The sequence below is a fragment of the Heterocephalus glaber genome, unplaced genomic scaffold (genome assembly GCF_053883595.1).
Source record: "Heterocephalus glaber isolate CG9 unplaced genomic scaffold, H.glaber_assembly_v1.0 deba00001608, whole genome shotgun sequence".
NCBI classification, from domain to species: Eukaryota; Metazoa; Chordata; class Mammalia; order Rodentia; family Bathyergidae; genus Heterocephalus; species Heterocephalus glaber.
In genome coordinates, this window is record NW_028258379.1 from 10,113,703 (window position 1) to 10,137,623 (window position 23,921).

At 51.4% G+C, this 23,921-nt stretch overlaps 1 protein-coding gene across 3 annotated transcripts in view; it reads left to right on the forward strand.

Annotated features, from left to right (window-relative positions):
- The window catches only part of Galnt16 (polypeptide N-acetylgalactosaminyltransferase 16), an 86,588-nt gene that overhangs the window by 56,578 nt on the left and 6,089 nt on the right, over positions 1–23,921 (forward strand). For all 3 annotated transcript variants that reach the window (XM_004837329.4, XM_087195312.1, XM_013067539.3), the window contains 12 exons: positions 1,017–1,174; positions 4,869–4,967; positions 5,858–5,925; positions 6,477–6,542; positions 8,189–8,310; positions 10,441–10,528; positions 12,021–12,105; positions 12,424–12,527; positions 17,304–17,430; positions 18,838–18,930; positions 20,267–20,350; positions 22,899–23,040. In XM_004837329.4, the coding sequence (XP_004837386.1) occupies positions 1,017–1,174; positions 4,869–4,967; positions 5,858–5,925; positions 6,477–6,542; positions 8,189–8,310; positions 10,441–10,528; positions 12,021–12,105; positions 12,424–12,527; positions 17,304–17,430; positions 18,838–18,930; positions 20,267–20,350; positions 22,899–23,040 (1,236 nt within the window). The remainder of the gene's footprint in view (positions 1–1,016; positions 1,175–4,868; positions 4,968–5,857; positions 5,926–6,476; positions 6,543–8,188; positions 8,311–10,440; positions 10,529–12,020; positions 12,106–12,423; positions 12,528–17,303; positions 17,431–18,837; positions 18,931–20,266; positions 20,351–22,898; positions 23,041–23,921) is intronic.

Genomic DNA, 23,921 nt, shown 5'->3' on the forward strand with positions numbered 1-23,921 from the left:
GCTAGTGGGACTTCCCAGGGTCATCCCACACAGCAGTCCCCTCCCCCAGGTCCCACTGCCTGCTGGGAACATCCCACAGGATTAGTCCTGACCGAGTCCTCAGGCTTGGGTTCTGTGAGTGGACAATTCTCACCCTCCTTCCTGCTGCCTCTGGAGGCCCAGGGCTGCCGTTGCTGGAGGAGTTGGGATCAGAATCCACTCACATTTGATGATATTTCAGGGTAATCTGGGGGACTCTGGCCAGCAGTTTGGTCCAAGTAATAAGATGTCAGAATGCATCCATCCATCCATCCATCCATCCATCCATCCATTCATCTCCAATGTGTCCTTCTTCAGTTTCTCTCTCTCACTGAGGACCCTGGGAGCACAGGCTAGGTTGTGGCTAAGGAGGGAGAGGCTGAGCCATGGCATAGGTCATCCATCACTGCTAGCACTTAGCAGCAGGAGGTTTGGAAGATCTGATATGGGCCCACCTCAGCACCAGGCAAAGGCCCCAGAGAAAATGCCTCACTGGGTGTTGGGTCTGGTGGCTCTGGCATCATAGATTGCTTGTCCTTGCAGCAGCTGGGCCAAGCCCTGGGGGTTTCACGGTGAGGTACCCACTATGTACCTAGCACAGTGCCAGGCCAGCTTGTGCCCAGGAGACTGTCATTCTGCAGGGGCCTTGGCAGTCTCCATTCTGGTATCTAATTCCCTCAGAACACCTTGCCTTGGGGTCTGGGGCTCCCTGGAAACCTCCCCACTGATATCCAGCAAAAAGCACTGGATAAGAATATGGGCTTTCAACCTAGAATGACCAGTTTGAATCCAGACTTTACGACTTACAAGCTGTCACCTTGGATGCTTTTTAAAAAAGCCTTTTCAGCCTCAGTTTCCTCATCTGTACAGTAGGGGACAGCTGGGATAAGGTACAAATGAGGTAAAGCAGTTGGCTCCTGCCTGGTGTGTACTAAGCATTTACCACATAATGGAACCTTCCTGCCTGTGGCTCCCTCTGATGCTGACCTTTGTCTCAGGTGACAGGAACACCCTCAAAAGGCTTTGACGAGAAGGCATACCTGTCAGCCAAGCAGCTGAAGCCTGGAGAGGACCCCTACAGGCAGCATGCCTTCAACCAGCTGGAGAGTGACAAGCTAAGCCCTGACCGGCCCATCCGGGACACCCGCCATTACAGGTGTGAAGATTAATCTTAATTATTAACTTGATTTGCTTGAGGGATGCATAGGAAATTAGTAAAATACACTTCTGGGTGTGTCTGGATGGGTCTTGGGGTATGAACTTGGGGGACTGTATCTGGTCCCTGTCCCTTCCTGTCTGGCTCTTCCTGCTCTCTCTACTTCCTGGCTGCCAGGAGGTAAAGAGCTGTCCTCTACTTTGTCCTTCCTCCATGGTGCTTCTGCCTTGGAGCCGCTTACCATGGACTGAAACTTCTGAAACTGTGAGCCAAAATAAACCTCTCCTCCTTAAGTTGTATCTCAGGTATTTTGGCCCAGCAACAGAAGGATGACTGATACAGCTCATATGGATGGCCCCCATTGGGTGGACAAGAAGGAGGGTTGAGAAAAGTCCAGCACTATTCAGCTGGTTTTCTTTCCTTCACATGCATTGGTCCAGTGATTTAAGATTCAAAAGCTCTTACCCTCAGTGGCTGTCCTGATTCTTTATTTTATTGGCTGACTCATAGCCTTCAAAGGCCAAGGAAACCCCCTAGCTGGGACCAGGGTGGCCTGTGGCACCTCATCTGTCATGCTAGCAGGAATGACCTGCCAAGGACCACAACGAGGTCCCAGGCAGTGGGCAACCCAGGCAACTGAAAAGGAGCCTCTAGCCCTGGCCTGTGACAAGCCCACGGATGTCCCTTGCCTCCTGCCTCACTGCCCCACCTCCTCGGTGACTCCCAGAAACTCTGCTAATCTTGTTCTTAGTACTCCCAGCATGGAGAGTAGCAGAGGTCCTGGACCAAAGACAGGGAAGCCTCACTCCAGCCACTCCTCTGACTAGCTCCAAGTAAGAAACCAGCCTCAGACAAGTCACTACCCTTCTCTGTGAGTCAGGCCTTTTCGTGTCCTGACTGCAGCAAGTCAGCCCTCCAGTCTGTCCTCTTCCTGTTGTCACATGCAGGGACAGCCTGTCTTCTTCTGCTGCAGCGTCACCCCCAGACCCCGGCCCCGTCTACCCAGAGGCACTTACTGTCCTCGAAGTCCTGCACTCCCCTCTCCTCCCTCCTGGTCTTCCCATGTGCTGTTCCCTCTGCCTGAGCACACTTCCCCCACCCCTCTTCTATCCTTCAAGACTCAGCTTAGCGCCCTCTTCTGCCCTCTTCTCCAGGGAAGGTTCCTGGCCGACCCTGGCTGGTTCTGGGGTCCTGCTCTGAGTTCCAGCCGACTGCTCTGCTTGATGCTCCGCATGACAAACAGGAGCTGTGGGGGACCCAGCCACAAGCACAGAGCTGTCTTGTCCTGGTTGGTGGGTAGGCAAGAGTGATTTCTGAAGCAGCCACTCCCTGGCACAAAGGATGGATGTGAGAGAAAGGGGCAGAGCTGGTTCTAGCACCTTCCCCATTACTCATGGAGGCGGATCTGAGGCCCAGCGGGCTTGGCAGCTTGTGCAGGGTGAGATGGATGTGGGACAGGCGATACCTAGACCTCCGCCTCTCTGTGCTGCCAGGCCCCAGAACCCCTTCATGCTACCAAATAAGGAAGCAATTCTGTGACTGGACAACCTCTCCTCTCACCTGCAGGTCTGAACAGCCCTGTCCATGCCCCAGGGAAGTCCTTTCTTAGTCAGCCCTGGGGCAGTTCCCCTCATGTCCATCTGCTCCACCTGCAAGGTGAGATCCACACAGCTCTGCCTGCCCTTCCATGAACAGCCCTAGCCATGCTCGACCTAGGCCAGTGCAGAGCCTGGAGGATCTGCTGATCCAAAGCTGTGAATCAAGGGCCTGGCCTGGTTCATCTCTGCCTACCCTCCCAGCTCAGGGCCACCCTGAAGCTTCCTAGCGTTCACTGAGAAATCAGAAGGGGGAATTGTCCATGAGGGGAAACACGTTTTAAAAATGAGACTCTACACGTAGGGCAGTGATGAGTTGGGGAGGTGCCACAGGACTGAGGTGGACCAGGGTGTGTGTGTGTGTGTGTGTGTGTGTGTGTGTGTGCGCGCGCGCGCGCGCACACGGGCATTTATGCGTGTCCATTTACACATGTGCGCCTGTGTGTGCATATGTGTGGCCATATGTGTGTGTGCTCATGTGCACGTGTGTGTGTGGGTGGAGCCCGTGTGCTGGTATGAAGGATGTCCTCCCACGGCAGTTTCTTCTGCTAGACTCAGAAGTGACAGGCTAATTCCTGGTCCAGCCCTCAACCCAGGGAGCCCCCATCAAGGGAAACAAAGGGACATAACCCACAGAAGACAGGCCTATCGGGGTCAGAGGGACAACCTCACCAGCCAAAGTCCAAGTATAGGTAGGGACAGGCCCCTTCCAAGACTCCTGGCTCCTGGAAGCTACCCTGCCCCATCGCCATAGATCTACAGAAATCCGAGAGGAATGCGGGAGTCGGGTGGGGCTCAAGTCCACCCTCCAGACAGGACACGGCTCAGCTTGTTCCCTTCTGGAATAGAAGGACATTGCTATCCAGACTCACTCCTTCCCGGACACCTGATTGCTGGAGAACAAGGACAAAGAACTGGGCCCCTGGAGGTCAGAGCTAGGGGCTGGGAGCCAGCAGCCCCTTTCTCAGCTGGCCCAGCCCACGCTTGCCCCCATTCCAAAGGCCTGGAAAGTACGGTTTCTGGGGGCAAAAGGTGGCTTTCCCTCCCCCACCGCTGCCCCACATCCCTCTTAAGGAAAATTATTTTAAAGCCTGTCAGGCTTTCTCCTCTGGGGGTCCCAGGCTAGAGGGACTCCTGCCCAGCTGACCCGGTCTACTCTGTGGGGCAGGAAATAGGCCTGGGAATTCATGCTGCAAGCTGCTGTCAGTGGAATGAATGTCGTAATGAAAAAATAGTTGCTGTTGGAATAGTCAGGGAGCAATTGTAATAAAGAAGATCGCTATGAGAATCAGCGGAGGCGGCTGCCTTCCAGGCGGCTGGGAGCCTGAATAAATGCAGTAGCAGAGATGACAGGAAGGTGGCAGGGATGGAGTGCTTTCATTCCCCCTCCTGAGGAAGGGGGAGCACAGCCCAAAGATTTGGTATCTTGCTGGTAGCACCCAGGGCTGCTGGGGAGAAAGAGGGTGATGGGAAATGCCCTGGAGGGTCTTCTCAGAGGCTTGTCTCCTCTAGAGCCCGCCCCCTCCCTGTGTGCCCTGCAGGGCTGTTAGGTCCCTCTACCCCAGAGAGAAGGAGGGATCCCCAGCAGACGGGGTGGGAATTGCTGCCCAGATCCTGAGCTGGGAGAAGAGAAGAAAGAAGCCCCGGGAATCAGGAGACAAAAGAAAGGTGGTTTTCTTACCCTGTACCCCCATTTTGTTGCACTGGCCTGCCCAATGGGCAAGGACCTCTGTGAGGATCCAGGCTCCTCCTGGGTCCTGGTGCTGGACCTGTCCATCCATGGTAGGGAGTCCTCCTAAATAGACAATGGAGGTGGGGCTCCCTGGGTGCTCTAGGTCTTTGGTAAAGAGCTCCCAGGCCCGGGAATGAACCCCAACCTGCTGCTTCCCTGCTAGGACTCCAGGATAGGTGGCACCTGGCTGCTGGGCCAGGGTAGTTTAGAGTGTGGGCATGAGAGACAGGGGCCAGCGCCCTGGCTTGCCCCAGCCTTCTCTGCCTCACAGAAGCATTCTAGGGACCAGCAGACTAGACCAAAGAGAAGCATGGAGCCCACTTGCTGTTGCCTCACAGCTGGCCCCTGATCTCCCCCTCCCTTCCAGTTGCCCGTCTCTGTCCTACTCCTCGGACCTGCCGGCCACCAGTGTCATCATCACCTTCCACAACGAGGCCCGCTCCACCCTGCTGCGCACAGTGAAGAGGTAAACTGGCCAGGGCCCCTTATCTTGGTGCTGGTGCCCCCATGGTCTGCCTAGTCTGCAGAGCCTCTGGCCAGGCAGGACCTTGAGATCGGGTGCTGTGGTCAGGCAGCATGAAGACCAATGGGCACTGGGAAATCGAGTTCTGTCCTGAGGAGTAGGGGCTGGTGAATCAGGGTCAGAAGATCCAGAAGTCTACAGTAGGTAAACAGAAGGCCAGGGAAGGGTGGGAATGCAGGATTCAGAAGCAGAGGGAGACAAGGAAGGAGGAGGAGGGTGAGAGCCAGCCAAGTAGGTACCTGCTGGTGAATCAGAGAGAGGTGCTCCTCGTCCTCCTCTAAACTGGTTCTTGTGGTCAGGCCTAACCGCCACTCACCCCCTTTCCTCAATGAACTTAGGCCAGAATGGGATTTGGAAAGGTTACCCTGTGGTGTTTCATAGACTTCAGAAGTCTGAGTGCCCTTTCCCAGAGAGACAGGGAGGAGCGGGAACAGAGCAAAGGCAGGAACAAGGACCTCTTGAGAACACCTCTCCCACACTCAGGGACAGCAGGAGCCTGACTGGCCGCCTGTGCGGGCAGCTGGGCTGTCCCTGGGCAGCCTGGTAAGCTCAGCAGTCCCTGCTTCTGCCCTGACAACCCAACTGGTGCAGTTTCTCCATCCTCGGGGGCTGTCCCACGTCCCGAGGGCCCAGGCAGCGGTGCCAGCACTTGCAAGAGCCTGCGGTCACAAGCGAGTCTCAGCTCCTCAGCAGGGCCCAGAAGTTTGCAAGCAGTTGCAGGAGCCAGAGCGCTGGCCCTGGAGCTGGGTAGTGGGAGCGACCCATGCACAGGGAAGGATGGATGGAAGGTGCCCCTAAATCTGGGCTCCTTCTCTGTCCCCACTGCTGTCCAGTGTCTTGAACCGGACTCCAGCCAGCTTGATCCAGGAGATCATTTTAGTGGATGACTTCAGTTCAGATCGTAAGTATTCACTGTCCTTCTTTGTGCCTTTCCGTCCCCACCCCACCCCACTTCCCGACATAGAAGTGAACCATCTTCAGGATGTCCAGGCTATAATGCCCCAACCTCTCTGCCAACAAATAGAGACCTGTGGTCTTTTTCCTAGGACCTGTACCCAACCCTAGAGGGGAAAAAGTGATGCTGCTTTGGATGGAACACCAATGACATGACATTTAAAAAAAAATTGGAACAACATCAACAGCATCCTTCATAATTACAACTGCCAAGTGCAAAAGAGCATCCCTTCTGTACAGCTTTCAGGAAGAGCCGGGCTGCCCGACAATGCTGTGCTCTCTGGCGCCCCCTGGTGTGAGGCTGGGGAACGCCACGGAGATGGGCATTCCTCAGGCTGGCCTGGGCTGGGGGCGGGGCATTCCTTGGCAATGAATCCATACTCCCCGGTCCCGGTCCTTCCCCTGGCCTGGTAGGGGACAGCTTCTGGGCAGTTCCACGTCAGCCAAGCCACTTGTGGTGTGATGCTCACATCTGAATGAACTTCCTTGCACCCTCAGCTGAAGACTGTCTGCTCCTGACCAGGATCCCCAAGGTCAAATGCCTGCGCAACGACAAGCGGGAAGGTGAGTGCCGCAGTGCACTGTCTCTTACCGCCCCACTCCTACCGAGCCAGTGCGGCCCTGCTGCCCTCCTGATGGCTGAGGCCAGGGTCTGGAGAAGACCCTCCTTCAATCCTGGATCAGCCCCATCACCGCACAACTGTAGGCATGGCGCTCCACTTCTGGCTGCTTTCGTTGTACCTTCTGAGAAATGGAACGATGACAGCACCCTTTCTGCTTTACAAGGTTATGGTAAAGATTAAATAGGAGAGGCCCTGTGGGCCACGCTGGAGGAGGAGACTCTGTACGCAAAGGCCCCAGTCAGCGAGGAGGGCACACAGGGTCCAAGGAGCATCCACTTGGCCCACATTCTCCCATTTGATCCTCATAAGAGCACAGTGTCCCCATTTTGCAAATTGGGAAATTGGGGTTTCTGAAGTCTCAGTGATTTGCTCAGCTTGATGAAGAGAGGGCTCCAGATTCTAACCAGATTCATCAACGTGAGGGCCAGCCTCTTAGCCTCCCTCTACTTAGCCTCACTTCCCCTGAGAATCCAGGTCTGGTCTGCAGGGAATGGGTGGAATCAACTGAGAAGGGAAAGACCTTAAAAGCCAGAAGGAAGCATTTAGACTTGAGAAGGCAGATAGCAGAGAGCCACTGAAGGCTTGACAGGGAGAGAAGAGTGAGACAGATGTGTGCAAGGAAGACCAGGCAGGCCGAGGGGCCTAATGACTGGAGAGAAAGCCTTGTGGAGAATTGTCTCCTCAGCCAGCGCATTGTGGCTGCCATCAGGCCTGCGAATATGCCGTCCACTGAGTTCCAGAATGGATATAAATTCAGATTAGATGCTTTCTGGATACCTTTGGAGTAGGAGGATGGGGCTGTCCGGCTGTTGCACAGGTAGATGGCTAGTTAGATAGGCAGAGGCACAATGTCAGGCAGAAGTGTGGCCAGGAAAATCTCTCCAAGTGGTAGCTTGTATCAGAGGGCTCAGAGCGAGGCCCTTTCCTCCCCCGCAGCTCCCAGGCCTGGATGGCAAGGGCAGGACCAGCTGGGTCTCCTCTCTCCTGACCAAACGGGCCTCAGCCCTGAAAAGCCCATTCTTTGCTTGCCAGGGAGCAGCTGCAGAGAACACTGGGAAAAGGGGGCAGAAGGCCAGAACCAAACATATCTAGGTCCCAAGCACCAGGCTCTCCCCATGTCATCTTTGATCCTGACGAGCAGAGCTCATTATCTCTCTGAATCTTATAGATAAGAAAACTGAGTTTCAGAGGGATTAATGCGCTCAAGGTGAGTGAAGGGCTGGTATACAAGGTCAAGTGTATCTCAGTCTGGAAGATTCTCTCCACGTCACGCCTGGTGGTGTGACTGGTGGGGACCACCCAGAGGTTCCCAGGGGAAAGGGCTTTGTTTTCTGGGGTTCCTTCAGGACCAAATCATACTTTATTGATTTTCCACACACTGAACTTGACTGTCCATCAGTGCCTGGCCTGTGGAGATGGGTAACGGATGAGGAGAGGAAGAAAAGAAGGGAAGGAATGAACTAAAGGACAGGGGGAGGCTGAATAGTACCTCAGCCCCTGAAGGGAAAGGGAGCCCCAAGACTTTGGGGCACATTGGGAAGCAGATTGGCTCAGTCCCAGCCCCAGTTGCTTCCTCTCCCATTCCAGGGCTGATCCGGTCTCGAGTTCGCGGGGCAGACGTGGCTGCTGCTGCCATCCTCACGTTTCTGGACAGCCACTGTGAAGTGAACATCGAGTGGCTGCAGCCTATGCTGCAGCGGGTGAAGGAGGTGAGCCGTCGTCCCTGGGCAACCTGGGCGTCCTTAGGATTTCCTGCCAGGTTCCTGGTATGAAGGAGGATGACACAGTATGTGGAGTACGATGGGCATCCAAGGAAGCCTCAGTGATGTGCTCTGTGGTCTGCTTCCCCAAGGGGCTGGACCTCCCTGAACTCTGTTGTCTGGAAGCAGGGACAATTGCCCTGTTTGTCCACGAGTTGTTGTGACAACTTCATTTAATGAAAGCTCCCACTGTGCATAGGTTGGTTTTGATCCTAAGACAGGCAGGATTCTGTGCTGGGGGAGCTGCAGCCAGGCTGGGGAGCCCTAGAAGGATACAGGAGAACCTGTAGTTCTCATGGAGAGGAGAGGGTGGGAGGGCTCCTGTCACGTCCCTGCTGCTCCCCAGAATGAGAGCATGTTGACAGATGGCCAAAAAGGCTCAGGCCGCTAAAACTCAACCAGAAGGAAACAACAGCCCAACTTTAAAAATGAGCAAAGCACTTGAATAGATATTTCTTCAAGGAAATATTCAACTAACACCATGGGAAGATGTTCAATATTATTAATCATCCAGGAGATGCTACCCTAAGCCATAATAAATACCACTTTATATCTACTAGGATGGCCACATTAAAAAAGATGGACAGTAACAATTGCTGACAAGGATGTGGATAAGTAAAAACCTTCATATATTGCTGGGGAAAATATAAAATAGTGCAGCCACCTTGGAAAATAGCCTGGCACTTCCTCAAAAGTTTAAATAGAATTACCATCTGAGCCAGCATTTCCTACGGCTAGGTGTGGACCCAAGAGAAATCAACACCAAAACCACACCCACACAAACACTTGCACTGGTGTATTCAGAGAGACACTATTCGGAACAGCCAAAAGATAGAAACATTAATCAGCTGATGAATGGATAAACAAATGTGGTATATCCATGTAATGGAATATTACTGAGCCATAAGAAGGAACAAAGCACTGATGTATATCACAGTATGAATGAACTTTGAAACCTCAGGTGAAGTGAAAGTCAATCACAAAAGGCCATGTATCATAAGAGTCCATTTATGGGAAATGTCCAGAATAAGTAAATCCATAGATTTTGTTGGGGGGACGAAAATGTTAAGAACTAGAAAATGGTGATGGTTGTCTAACCTCGTGAACATACTAAAGACTGCTGAACTGTACACTTGAAATAGTGAGATTTATGGCATGTGAAATCCTGTCTCAGCCCCAAAACATCTCAAACAGGAAGCAGTAAGGCCCCCACAGAGCAGCAAGAAGTTATGCATGGTCTCCCCTGCTCAGTCCCGTCTCCTTCCCCTGTTCAGTTATGCTGGGGATGTATGAACTGCATGGCAGGGCTGGCTGCATCCCAAGCTACAGACAAGAGGGTTTTGAGGGTGAAAGAAGAGTGGCGAAGAAGCAGAGGGAAAGATGAGGCTATACCCACAGAGGGTAAAAGGAAGGGAGCTATGAAGTGTGATTAAGTTTGCAAGTGGTTTATGACATAATCCACTACCACCCAAAAATAGTGAAATCCATGCTATGTACTTAGCAGTGTTTCAGGTTGGACTTGTGTTTTGGAAAGTGATGAACAGTGGCCAGTCTTTCCTGAAAGGGGATGTGGCATGAAAGGAGTGGCCCCCCATCCACCTCATCCAGGAACCGTGGGGTCCCTGCCCTCAAGCTGCTTGCAAACCAATTGGGAAGACTCAGCCCAAATGTGTACAGAGGTGCATAGTGCACAGAACAGCGACTCCAACCAGCAGCACAAGAGCCACCTCAGGCAGCAGATGAGTCACTATCCCAGCCATTGTCTAGACTGTGACTATGAGAGCAGCTTAAAAGATGGGTATACTTCAGATTCAGCATCAGTGAAGGCTTCACTGAGGAGATGAGACCCCAGTGGGGCTTGAAATGATGGGAGAAGAAGAGGCCAGGGGTGCCTTGTGCCCAGGGGATTCCAGTGGGGCTGTCGAGGAGCCAGACACAATTCTGGGTGGCCCTTGGGATATCTAGCAGGAAGCACTGGCTGCCATGTGTCCCAGAGAGACCTGCTCCCCAGATCAGGAGGCTGAGTGATTTTTGCAGGGCAATCCCTGGCCTCACACCATTTTGCACCTCTTCTCCTAGGACCACACTCGAGTGGTGAGCCCCATCATTGATGTCATCAGTCTGGATAACTTTGCCTACCTGGCGGCCTCTGCTGACCTTCGAGGAGGTGGGTCCTTCTCCCAGGGGAGGGGATCTGGGCCTGAAAAGGAGCAGGCTGAGGCCAGGCAAAAGCCCTGGCTCTGTGCTCTTCCCAGCTGTGCTGGAGTCTGACACTTCCCGCTCCCCCAACCCTTCCTTCCAAAGATAAAATGAAGAGGCCCTGGGGGACCCCTGGGTTTGAGGTCAAAGGGCCAGAGAAGACAGTTGCTAGCTCCTGGCACAGTCATTAGCAGAGCCAGGCCAGTCCTAGTCTTTCCCTCGCTGAAACTGGCAACAGCCTTCCCAGATGCTGCCAGACCAGGGCCTGTGGCCAGTCTTGGCACAAGGCCATCTGACAGCTGTCTCTAGCATAGGAGAGGGGAGCCTTTGGCCTGGCATGAATTCCTAGGATGCTCAGCCCAGAGATGGTCAAGACCTTGCTGTGGGATACAGTGGCTGTTAACCACAGTCGGCCGAGGAGCTCTTGAAATGTGACTTGTACTCAAAGGTGACTATTTGGAATTGAGATGTGCTATATTTACAAAAAACACACTGAAGCTTGGAGTTAATGTGGACGAATGTAAAATATCTCATTAGTATTTTTATATTGATTACATGTTGAAATATTATTTGAAATGTATTGCATTAAGAATATTTTATTCAGATTAACTTCATGTTTTTGTGGGGTTTTTATGTGACTCCTAGAACATTCACAATGACATACGTGGCTTAGGTTTGTGGCTTGCCTTGTATATCTTTCAGACCATTCTCATTTTGACTCCAGAGATGTGCTATTTGTTCACAGTAGTCAGGGCTACATTTGACTATTGATATTTAAATTAATTAAAATGAAATAAGATTTACAATTCCATTCTGTAGTTGTACTAGCCACGTTTCAAGTGCTCACCAGCCACATGAAGATTTGCTCCCACATTAGACAGTGCAGAGAAAGAACATTTCCACCCTTGCAGAAAGTTCTGTTGGACACTGCTGTTCTAGAGACTGTGGTCGGGAGCTACTGGGCATAGAGGATTTCCTGTTCAGAGCCTGGGCTCCCGATTCTGAGGGAAGCCAAGTATTTTCCCTTCGAGGGAATCACCTCAGAGCCTTTGCACTTGCTTCTGCCCCTGCCTAGAATTCCTTTTCCACAGATAGCCTTGTGGATCCATCCTTTAATCAGGTCTACACTGAAACATCACCTTTTCAGAGAGCCTTTGCCCACTATCCTTACTAAAATAGTGTGGGCATCTACTTCTATATACTCTTTTTTATGCACTTTTCACCCCAATTGAAATATTATGTTTATCTGTGTAGTGTCTTTCTTGCGGTGGATCATGAGTCCCAGGAAGGCAGAGGTCAACTCATTCTCTAGGAAGGAAGGAGTCACGGCATGCGGAGCCCAGGGCCCTCTGGGATCCAGCTGTATCGATGGAGACTCCAAGGGGGGGTGGAGCGAGGGGGACAATAGCACCCACTGGACTTTGCCCTGTGCCCCATCCTCACCCTGCCCTGTCCCTTAGGCTTTGATTGGAGCCTGCACTTCAAGTGGGAGCAGATCCCTCTGGAGCAGAAGATGACTCGGACAGACCCCACCAAGCCCATCAGGTCAGGGCTGCTGTGGGCTTGGGGAGCCCCGTCCTGGCCTGGGAGCCTGGGAGGCGTGTGCGAGGCTGGATCAATTGCAGGGCTCCTGAGGATGCTCAGCCTGTATTCTGGGTCCTCGGAGCCCTGGGCCCTGCCTGCAGGGATGGGGAGGGCAGAGGCCTGGGAACCATTGTGAGAGGCCCTCAAGTTGGCCACACATCCTGCCCCAGTGATGCTGCAAGCAGGGACTGGGGACAAATGGCCTGGGGTCTTAGAGCCGCTGAAAGGGCTCCCAGCTTCTCCAACTCAGTGTTGCCCCTTCCTTCTCTTTGTCCCCAGGACACCTGTCATAGCTGGAGGAATCTTTGTGATCGACAAGGCCTGGTTTAACCACTTGGGAAAGTATGACGCCCAGATGGACATTTGGGGAGGAGAGAATTTTGGTGAGTTGGGAAATAACAGTAAACACAACTGCAGTACTGATAGCACTGCCTGAGCATATTCTATGCAAGCCATTGAAGGACTTTACACATATTAACTCATTTAAAACCCACAAGAACTTTGTGAAGTAAATACTGTCCTCCATTTTCCCAATTAAAACCTGAGGCATTCGATCCCTGGTACCAAAAATAAATAAATAAATAAATAAAATAAAACCTGAGGCACAAGCTGGGTGTGGCTTTGCACACCTGCAATTCTAGCATTTTGGGAGACTGAGGCAGGAGGATTGAAAGTTTAAGTTCCACCTGGACAACTTAGTGAGACCCTGTCTTAAAATGTTAAAAAAAAAAAATCAAAAGGGATAGGGATGTACTTCAGCCTGGGTTCAATGCCCAGTACGAAAGACAGAAAGGAAGGAAGGAAGGAAGGGAAGGAAGGGAAGGAAGGAAGGAAGGGAAGGAAGGGAAGGAAGGAAGGAAGGAAGGAAAAGAAAGAAAGAAAAGAAAAGAAAAGAAAAGAAAAGAAAAGAAAGGCATTGAGGCACAGAGAAGTAAAACAGTTTAACCACAGCCACATAGCTATATCTAGACAACAAAAAAGCTTAGGTGTTTAGAGGGAGGCTGTGACCACATGACTAGAACACATGGACAGAGCATGGAGCACAGCTGCTTCCCACTAGAAAGGCTGGGCAGGTGCAGCAGGTAAGCTGTGGGGTTGGAGGCCTGGGTGCCAGCCCTGGCCCTTCCACCTTCAAGCTGTTTGGTTTGGGGCAAGTTAAAGTCTCCCTGGACCCCAGTTTCCTCTGGAGGTTGTTTGAGTAGGAAATGAGATGATGATAAAATGTGTCCCACAGGACTGGTGGCTGCCATCGCTGAAAATGAGGCTGTAGAGACCACACCATCCCTAGCAGGGCAGGAAGTGGCCTGAGCCCCCAGAATAGCAGAGGAGGAGCCAGCAGGGGTAAAATGTTCACTAGGGAGCGTGATTCACTGGCCCCCACACCGCTGCTTAGCTGGGTGCTGGGGCTGCAGAGCTCTACAAGTGGTCACCAGGTCCCACATAGGTGTGCTGACTGGTGGCCTTGGGTGAGCAAAATACAGGGGACCACAAGGGACAGGATTATCCAGGGTGGGGCCAAGACTACAGGGTGCTGTCACCACCCTGAGGTCGGGAAGACAGGAGGGAGCACCCCCGACAGGTCCTGTGGCCTTGGCCCTCAAGCAGCCAGCCCAGCTGGAGGGTGTTGGGGATAATTTCATCTCCTACTGGTGCCTGCCAGTGGCCAAACCCATCATCCAGAGGGAGGGAAGCCCCATGGCGCAGCCCATACGAGCAGGTGAAGTAGGGCAGCAGGCCAGCCTAGGGCCTTGAGAAGCAAGAGTAGGCCCTTTGCATCCTGTAAAATACAAAGGCCCAGTTCCTGCTCCTCCCCTCCTTTCCTGCTGTTTTCTTTCGCATCCTGACCTTCTCTCTTTAGCAATGAGTAGGGCTAGTGGCACCTCGCTCATTTGGCAGGTGGGAAAACTGAGGTAGGTGCTGCCTTCCAGGTTTCAATTAGGAATCACCACATCTGACAGCGCCTGTAGCAGAGCCACTTAAGCACTGGGGGTGTTTCAAAGTCAAATCTGTTAGGAACGTGCTTTCCCCCTCTTCCCTGACAGGAGACTGAAATGTGCTTTCCCTGAGCAGAGAGGCTGAAACCAAGCCTGCTTGGTGCCAACCACATGGGTAGACACGGGTGTGGGATTTTCTCCCCTTGGACTTACTCTTGGAAACAATTTCCAGGCCGGCATTGCAGGAGTGAATTCTGTGAACCGGGGCTGCCATGACCCGACCATCCTGACCTCCTTTCCTGTGTTTTGGTCCTAAGTGACCTCCTTTGTGTCCTGGGTCTCAGCCTGAAGCCAGGTTTGACAAAGCCGGTTTCCTGTAAAGACTTTGAAAGCTGGGAAAGGAACAGGCTCCTCTGCTTCCAGAGACCTCTTTCTTTCTCTTTTTTTTTTTTGCGGGGGGGGGGGGGCGGCGGGGGGGGCGGGCGGGCTGGAGGCTGACAGAGTAACAGTGAATGATCAAATAGCTGCTTCAAACTCTGCCTGAGGCAGGGGTCAGTGGTTGGGGAACTTGAAAGGTGGACTGCAGAGTTGTTCTGGAGATGGTTGTGTTTCTGAGGAGAAATTCAAAGGACTGGCTGGGCTGCTGTGGTGCTCAGATGTTCAGCTGCCGGGACTGATTTTGGGCTGGGAGACTCTTGGCTCTAAGCCTTTCATTGCACTCCTTCTTGAAGGAAGGGAGATGCCCAAATGGAGCTGTGTTCCTGTGGCCCCCAAACTCAGGAGCCAGAGGTCACCTCGAGTTGGGCCTAGAGAATGGGAAAACCTTGGGGTTCTCCTTAGAGTTCTTTTTATTTTTATTTGATTTTATTTATTTTGGCAGTGTTGAGGCTTGAATCCAGGGCCTTGTGCATGCCCTGGCACCGAACTATGTACCCCATCCCAAGGAATCCTTTTCAAACGCAGATGGATCATCTCTCTTCTCTCCTCAAACCCTGCAAGGGCTCCCATGCCACTCAAAGCGACATCCAAAGTCCCCACCCTGGCTACCAGACCTGTACTAGCAGGGCTTCCCCTCAACCACACCCCATGAATTTCATCCCTGTCTCCCACTCCTCTGGCCCTGCCTCACTTTCCCTGGCTGCCAGGCCTCCTTGCTGGGCCTTGAACCTGTGGTCACTCTCTTTGATCTCCAACCTGGAAAGCTCCTTCCTTGACAGCCATATGACTCCCTCTGTTACTTGCTTCAGGGCTTAGCTCAAATATCCCCTTTTCAGTGGAAACTCCCCTAAATCAATCTAATTAGAAATTTAGTCCCCCCAACTCTGTGTGCTCTCTTCAGCCCCGTTTTCTTCATTGGACTTACCACCCTCTGATATGCTACATATGCTACACGTTTGCTCACATGCTCATATTTTCTGTTTCTTTACTGAGTTCCTGTCTCCAGAGTATACTAGAGTATAAGGAAATCTAGAATAGCATATGAACAAGTCACTGAATACCCTAAGGAATCTGATTCAGACAGTTTAGCTTGCTGGACAGAGTGTAAACTTTGTGTTGCATTTCTGGAACTGAATAGTTGGATAACCTTAGTGAGGTTATTTTAACATCTTTGAGCTTCACCGGACTTATTGAAAGCAATATGAGGATAAAGCTGGGCACTGTGGCATGCACCCTTGTATAGTCCCAGCACTCAGGAGGCAGACAGTGGAATCAGTTGACTTCAAGAGTTCGAGATCAGCCTCAGCAATATAGTGAGACCCTGTCTCAAAAAGTGGTGTAGGGGGGTGTTTTTCTGACTTCTCATGGTTGCAGGGAGAGTTAGATAATGGATATAAAGAGCATGGCACATAGTAATGCTCAGTAAATGGATGATGGTTACTGGTATTGTCATTGCCATTGCTGGCAATAATAACAACTTGATTAGTGACAGTGTAGACTCTGGGATGAGCTGACTTAACTAGTGTAACATTAGTCTGGCAGAAATGGAACCAGAATGCATATCTTATGCCCTCTTGGTCTGTCCCAGTTTTACACATCAGTTCCTAAGGCCAGCTGCAGAGTCTGCCCAGGAGAAGGGCAGATGCCTGGCAGTTTATGGGCAGGCCCCAGCCTGTGTGGACCCAGATAAGTGAAGTGGCCTGTCCTGGTTTGAGCTGCACCTGGACATAGCCTGGTGTACACTGGCTGCCCAGAAGGGGGCGTTAGTCCTGTTCCCTCCTTGCTAGTCACTAGGAGGGTCCCACCTGCTGTGCTGCCTGAGAGCTCCCAGGTTTGGCCAGGGACTGAGAGTCCTGGGGGTCAGCTGGGAAGTGGGAGGAGAGACCAAGACTGGAACTCTTTTTTTTTTTTTTTGTACTGGGCATCAAACTCAGGACCTTGCGCTTGCAAAGCAGGCAATGGAACCACTGAGCTAAATCCCCAGCCCCTAGGTTGGAACTCCTGACAGAACTGTCTTCCTCTTTTCAGGGTAGATTTTCTGGGTCAGGAAGAAGTGTTTAAACATCACAGGTGTCCAACTAGAGGGCAGATATGGAGGAAAGCAGGGAGTTGGAAAGAGATCATGTGAGGCTCTGCCAGTGACCAAGGTGGGTCCTGGCCAGAAAGAGGGGTTGGAGAGGGAGAACAGAGAGGGCACCTTGTGACGTTCCCTTCTGGGAAGCACATGAACTCTTCTAGCACCTCTCTACGGCTCCCCAGCAGTGCTCCTTCAGTCATCTGCAAAAGCCCTTTGGGCTCCACCACCTCTCAGAAGGAAGTGTGTCAAGAGAGCCAGCGACAGCCTGGACATGGAGCCTGTCTGGGCCTAGTAGCCCACTGTCCTAGTGGCCTGCGGACAGGCAGAGAACTGCAGCGGGGCAGCCCGTGGGTGGCTGGCAGCCAGTTTCCCCACCCTGAGGGTGTGCAGAGCTCTGGGCTTCCGGCACAGGCTGCAAATGCTCCTTCTGCACTCGGTGCAGATCTCTGTTCACAGTTCTGGCTCCCTCACCTTTTCCCATTGCTCTCCTAGGACTCAGCAGTGTGTGCATGAGTGTGTGTGCACATATGTGCATGGGATGAGCGTGTGTAAGGGGTGGGAGAGCCCCATTTAATCAGCCCCAGGAGCTCTGACTCCAGCAAGTACCTCCAGTGAGACCCCAAAGAGAGGGAGGCCAGCCCCTCCTAGCCTCTCTAAGGGGGACTTGTCAAGGGGCCCCTTCCCCCTCCTGATGGCATGGTCTCCTGCAGAGCTCTCCTTCAGGGTGTGGATGTGCGGAGGGAGTTTGGAAATCGTCCCCTGCAGCCGGGTGGGCCACGTCTTCAGGAAGCGACACCCCTACAACTTCCCTGAGGGCAATGCCCTCACCTACATCAGGTAGGTCCCAGTGGGAGTAGCCCTGGCGGGGAAGGAGGAGAACATGCCCCTAGACCCCACCCTGCTGATTACCAAGCAACTTCAGCTGCCATGCTACTTCTTGGGTCTCAGTTTCCCCATATTCCCTCCCAGGTCAGATATTCTAGGTTCCCAGTACTTCAAAGGATAAAAGGATGAAGTTGGGAGTATTGTCACCAGCTGTCTCTTGACTCCCTTTGCCCGTGAGAGTCTTGGAAAACTTCCCCAATAACTCCCCAGGGACTGAGTGTCACCCTCCCCCTAGGGAACCCTGGTGCTGGTCATGGATGCCAGTGTCCTGACCTGGACCTGGTCAAGCATTTGTCCATTTATTCCCCCAGCTACAGGGTCCACTGGGTCTCACAGGCGAGTGGGCAGGTGGGCAGTCCTGGAAGCCCCGCTGTCCTGATAGGAGTGGCAAGGGGAGGGTGAGGGGTTGCCATTCGAGTGTCCTCTCCGCCTAAGGGTGATTCTCCACCGTGTCCAGCCCTGGATTCCCCAGTAGCTAACTGAATGGCCTGGGGTTTTATTTTGCCCCTCCCACCCCCCTTTTTAAATAATTATAAAAATCATATGTATGTTCTGCAGAAAACTCAAGCAATACCAAAATAGATTATATATACGTATCTATATTATGTATTCACTTTTTATATTATTACAGAGAAAAAAGTGAAAGTCTTTTACCTATTCTTTCTGCTGTGCATATTCCACTTGCCTCGTCAGAGCTAACCACTGTTAGCAGTGGCTAGCCTATCATTTTAGGCCTTTAAACAGAACTAGCCAGTGTTATTAGACCGCTGACCTAACCTTTCAGGCCTTTAAATATTTTTCTGTACACAGCTCATGCATAGAGAAACACCCACTGCCGTGCATGTGTGCTAGTAGGTGAGCTGTGTACCCCTTCAGTGACACGCTCCTCTGCCCCAACCCTGTGTCACACCCATATGTGTCCAAACCCACTCACCATGGTCCTTTTCTTTGAGGTTGCCTTGTTCTCCATCATGTCACACAGTTATTCTCCCTTTGAAGGGCATTTGGATTGTCACCAATGTTTTGTTGAACAAATATTCATATAGCGGTCCTTTTTGCCCACATGCAAGTATTTTCATAGAATAGATTCCTTCAAGTGGAGTCAAAGAGTAGACATAGCTACAAAGCTTCTGGGTACTGGCAGAGTGTCCTCCAAAAAGATTGTGCTAATTTGTACCACTGCAATCAGCACTGTGTTGTATATTCTCCTGAGATTCTCATCTGAGCTACACAGAGTTCAACTTTTTTTCTTAAATATATATTTTTAATGGACAAAAGTCTTATAAGAGCTGAACTTGATCCTAACCTTAACACTGTCTCCTCTCTGTGACCTTATTTTGCTCCTTCCCCTCTTTTTAGGAATACCAAACGTACTGCAGAGGTGTGGATGGATGAATACAAGCAATACTACTACGAGGCCCGGCCCTCGGCCATTGGGAAGGCCTTTGGCAGGTGGGCCCCCACCTCCCTGGTTGCCTCCTTCCACTCATGTTAGCTCAACCCCAGCAAAATACGAAGTGGTGTGCACACCAGGGAGCCACTAGCAATCTCCCTAGCAACTGAGCCTCCCCTCTTGTGGCTCTGGAAGCCAGAGAGGGGTCCTTGAGGGGCACACACCTTATCAGGGTGTATGAGAGCATCGCCATCCCCAAGCTGCCATCTGCAGGAGTACATAGGAAGGGGTGCCTGCAAAAGACATTTTGGGTTTTACCTCTGTCCCTGTTCCAAATTGTCATCCATCAGCCTATTTTCCTGTCAGGGATGGTTAGGGCTAGAGTCTAGTTAAGCATTTTCAAAATGCAGATGGCTTGTGAAATCAATTTAGTGAGTCGTGACCAGCATTACAAAAGAGGGGGGAAAAACACACCATAGATTAGATTAGAACAGAACAAAATAGAAAATCAGAGTTGATTGTAATGAAGGGTAAGTACTGTTCCATGAAACTCATTTCTCGGGTGGGTGTGCGCATATGCACCTGGGGACACTACACCACACGTAAGATCTACTTACCTCCTCAGGAATGAGGTCAGGAGAGTTTGAAAACATTGTTAAATGACTGATTGTGAATGAATCATTTTCCCTGTATTTATTTATAGCTATCCCTTTAAAAACAAAGTTACGTTGCTAAACATTTCTTTTAGTGGCAAACTAACACTTAGCAAGGACTCACCCTGGCCTAAGTACTTCACATCCCCCTAAATTCATTTGATTTTTCACAAAAACTTTCTGGAGTGAGTGGTCGTGTCCCCAGTTGACTGTAGGAGAAACTGCGGCTTAGATAGGAGGTTGAGGGGCCTCGGCCGCGGTCATCATGGTTGGCGCAGCTGAGGAAGATGAGGAGACTGAATGCCGGTGTGCCCAGCACACACCGGATAGTTCTTACCGACCAAGATTCCTCAAAGACGTTTAAAGGTTGCTCTTCTTTTTGTTAGACCCTTTCTCCTAAACTGGAAGGCAGGAAGGGGGAATTTGTTGTTCATGAATTCTCTGGGAAAATAAGGACCAACTGGTGGTGTGTGAACTGAGGTCTCTAAGAATGAGAAGCCCAGGATCCCCTGCAAGCTCCTCAAAAAAGTGAGCTCAGAGCAGGATTTGAGCAGAGGAGAGAGGGAGACCCAGGAGGCCTGAAGTGACCTTTGGGTCCCAGGATGATGCAAGCAAGTGGCCAAGGCTGGGCAGGGCAGGCCTCCATGGCTCCTGGCCTACGGGAAGAGAGAGGCCTCCTGGGGCCTGGGCAGGGGCCTCTGTGTCATCCCACCCCACTCCAGGGCCTCATCTCCTCCTTCAGTGTGGCCACGAGGATCGAGCAGAGGAAGAAGATGGACTGCAAGTCCTTCCGCTGGTACCTGGAGAACGTCTATCCCGAGCTCACGTGAGTGCACCCTCAGCTCTTGTGCCACCCCCATACCTCCCACCCACAGTCTGGCCCCTTTTTCTGCCTGAGGGCTGTGGAGGAGCTGGGAGGCCATTACCAGGAGTCATCAATTAGGTGTGACAGGAAGCACATTCCTAAGACTGGGTCTTGGACCTAGAAATGAATATCATCCCTTTGGGAAAACACTGGATTAATGCAGCAAAGGCCGAAGAACCTTTCCTCGCCCTTGACCCAGTTCTCCCCTTTCTGGGAGTTTATCCTGAGGAAATAAAGCAGGCAACACAAAGAGTTGCTGACAGGCAGATACTGCAGGCTTATCTGCTCCCCTCGAAAATGGAGAAGCAGCTAACAATAGGGGCTGGGCTCAGTGAATCCTGATACATCGATTTAAATAAATATTATGCATCTGTTAATATTACAGTCACAAAGGCTGTGAGAAACATGGGGAAATGAGGAAGCAAAGTACAAATGGGGTACACACTGGAACTATAATGGCCCCCTAGGACAGGCCCGTGCGGCTGGTGGGCCAGCCAGGGCTCCTTTTTCCTATGTCCTTTCTGGTGCTGTGGTCCATCCCTATGGTTCATTGCCTCGCCTTCAGATCTTGACCCCAGCCTCCCCTCAGGGACACTCTCCCTGAATACTGACCTGGCAGCAGCACCTGGTCCCCCCCATTTGGATTTTCTTGGTAGGCCTTCCTGGCACCTAGCATATATCTGACCAGTTATATCTGTTGTCACCTCCCACACTTGCCTCTGAGCTCCATGAGGGCAGAGGAGAGGCTTCAATCTGTTTTGTTCGTTGCTTTATTTCCAGCACCTACAACAATGCTTGTCACAAAAGAAGCACTTAATAAACATTTGTTGACTGAATAAATGTCATAGTCGGTAGGCCTCAAGAATGTCTGAAGGTAGCATTCTCTGTGGCTGTCACAAGTGGGGGGTGTGGCTTGTCCTGCTGCTGCCAGCATCATCCTAGGGATGCTGCCATGGCCTTCTGGGAAATTCCACTCCTCAGAGCCAGTGTATCCTTGAAGGAGGCAAATCTTTGCCTTTGAAGACACATTTGATTTCTAGAAAGCAGCCACAGTTAGGTGGTAGCCAAGCCCAGGGAATGTGCTAGACGATAAAACCAGATCAAATCATCCAACATTCCAAATACACACACATGCCTTGAAAGTAATGAGACAGAACTGAGTCTGCAGATGTTTCCAAGAAATTCCAGGACACTATGAGCAACAGCAGCATTGTTGGGAGAAAATTGGCAGCCTGGACAGCCCCAGCTCCCTGGATGACAGCTGTGAAGGGAAGAACATTAAATTATGAAATGTAAGGAGTGAACATTTCTTGAAGTGACTGCTTTAAAGGGACTGAGCTCATCCACTTGTGTCACTTCTGACATGCTGAGGTAAAAAGAGCGGTTGTTTCTCACAGCATTGGGATGGAGCCTGTGGACCCCACACCTTGGGCCATGAGTTGGGAGACCTGGGATTTGAGCTCAGTGAGCCCTGACCTTCCTGTTTTTTCGAGAGAGGCTAGATTCATGTTTTTCTCTGTTATCTTAAAATTTACATGAGGGGTGGTAGCCTGGAATCCCAACACTCTGGAAGGCTGAGGCAGGATGCTCACAAGATATTCTTTCCTATAATTATTTGTAATGGCCTAAGGCTTTTCTGCCTTATGGCTAGATCCGAATTGATTCAGCCCTTCTCCTATTGTTGGATAACTATTCCAGTGTTTTCAGTGTCACCCACTCTGAAATGAAGATCTTTTAACACACCTATAATTATCTCCATAGGTTAAGTTCCTTGAAGTGGCATGGTTAGGTCAAAGGTGTGCACATTTTTAAGGACATTGATTCTTAATTTCACACTGCCCTCCCAGAAAGCTGGAATCATTTATGTTCTCACCGGTAAAATGTGAGAAGATCCAGTCTCACAGTTACTACCAACACTGGGCATTGTCATTAAAAAATACCTGTGTGGGGCTGGGGATTTAGCTCAGTGGTGCCACCGCCTGCCTCGCAAGTGCAAGGTCCCGAGTTCGATCCCTGGTACCAAAAAAAATCCCAAAACACGTATACGTATGTACTCAAATATATATGGTAAACAAATAGTGGTGACTCTCTAACATGTATTTCTTTAATTGCTGGCGAGACTGAGCAGATTTTCATGTTTGTGTATTTCAAGTTGTCCTCTTCAAACAATGGGCTCCCTGTCATTTTGAGATTTGGTCACGAGCCCAGTTTGGGCCCCATCTTCTCCTCAGGCTTCCTCTTCTGGACAAGGAGCCCTATGTTTTGGCCTGAGCTCTCCCCTCCAAGGTCCTCTGGGTCTCAGGCCTGGCCTCTGGGTGGCCCCTGGGCCTCGTGGAAGAACCTTCTGGAAGCTGAGGCCCAGTCTTCCCAGAGGTTGCTCCTGCCCTGCTCCCATCCCCACTGGGCCTGTGGCTCACAGAGGCCTTGGTGACCAGGCCCTGTGTTCTGGCAGAGGGTATGGGTAAGCAGGGAGGGCAGGCCCCAGCCTGATTGCTGTCTTTTCTCTTAGTGTCCCTGTGAAGGAAGTGCTCCCTGGCATCATTAAGCAGGGGGTTAATTGCTTAGAATCCCAGGGCCAGGACACAGCTGGTGACTTCCTGCTTGGAATGGGGATCTGCAGAGGGTCTGCCAAGAATCCCCCACCACCCCAGGTAAGCTGCTGAGGGCCTGGGAGTCAGGACTGGGGGCCGGAGAGAAGCCAGGGGCGCAGGTCAGGAAGGGGCCAGGGGCTTCATGCTGCTCGTTTTGTCTACACCCTCCTCAAACCCTCTTCTCATGGGCCCTCACACTCTGCATACTTTCGCCATGCACTTCCTCCTTGTCACCCAGACAATGACCAGTTCTCCCTGGAGTGCAGCTATGATTGGCTCGTTTGATAAGCAGCAACCTTCAGGACTCTGCACATGAGTGAGCACATGAATGTCACCCCCATCAACACTAGAGCCAGGGCCGGGGATTTAGCTCAGTGGTTCCACTGCCTGCTTCGAAAGCACAAGGACCCGAGTTCGATCCCCGGTACCAAAAAAAAAAAAGAAAGAACGAAAAATAAAAAACACTAGAGCCAGCCATGAAGACCTCAGCAGGGCCCACTTCCCGGGCTGCCCTGGTCCCATGTCCTGGTCCCATTAGCCTCTCCTGTCCCCATTGTATCTTGACACCTCCTTGATTGCCCTCTGGTTGGCTCCAGCTAAGCTTCCACATCTCAGTATTTGATAATAAACACTGTTCAAGTTTATAGAAAAAAATGAGCTGGGTGTGGTGCATGGCTGTAGTCTCAGCTCTCTGAGAGGCTGAGGCAGGAGGCTCTCAAGCTTGAGCCTAACCTGGGCAACTTAGCAAGGCCCAGTCTCAAAATAAAAAATAAAAAAGGCCTGGGTATGTAGTTCAGCGTGAAAGCCCTCAGTTCAATCTCTAGTATGGAAAAGGAAAAAATGAAAGCTTGAGAGATATGTGCAGTGAATACCAATATACTCTCCCCTTGCTTCTCTAATTATTTGTGGAAAATTCTACAACAGTATATGTACCTGCTTTA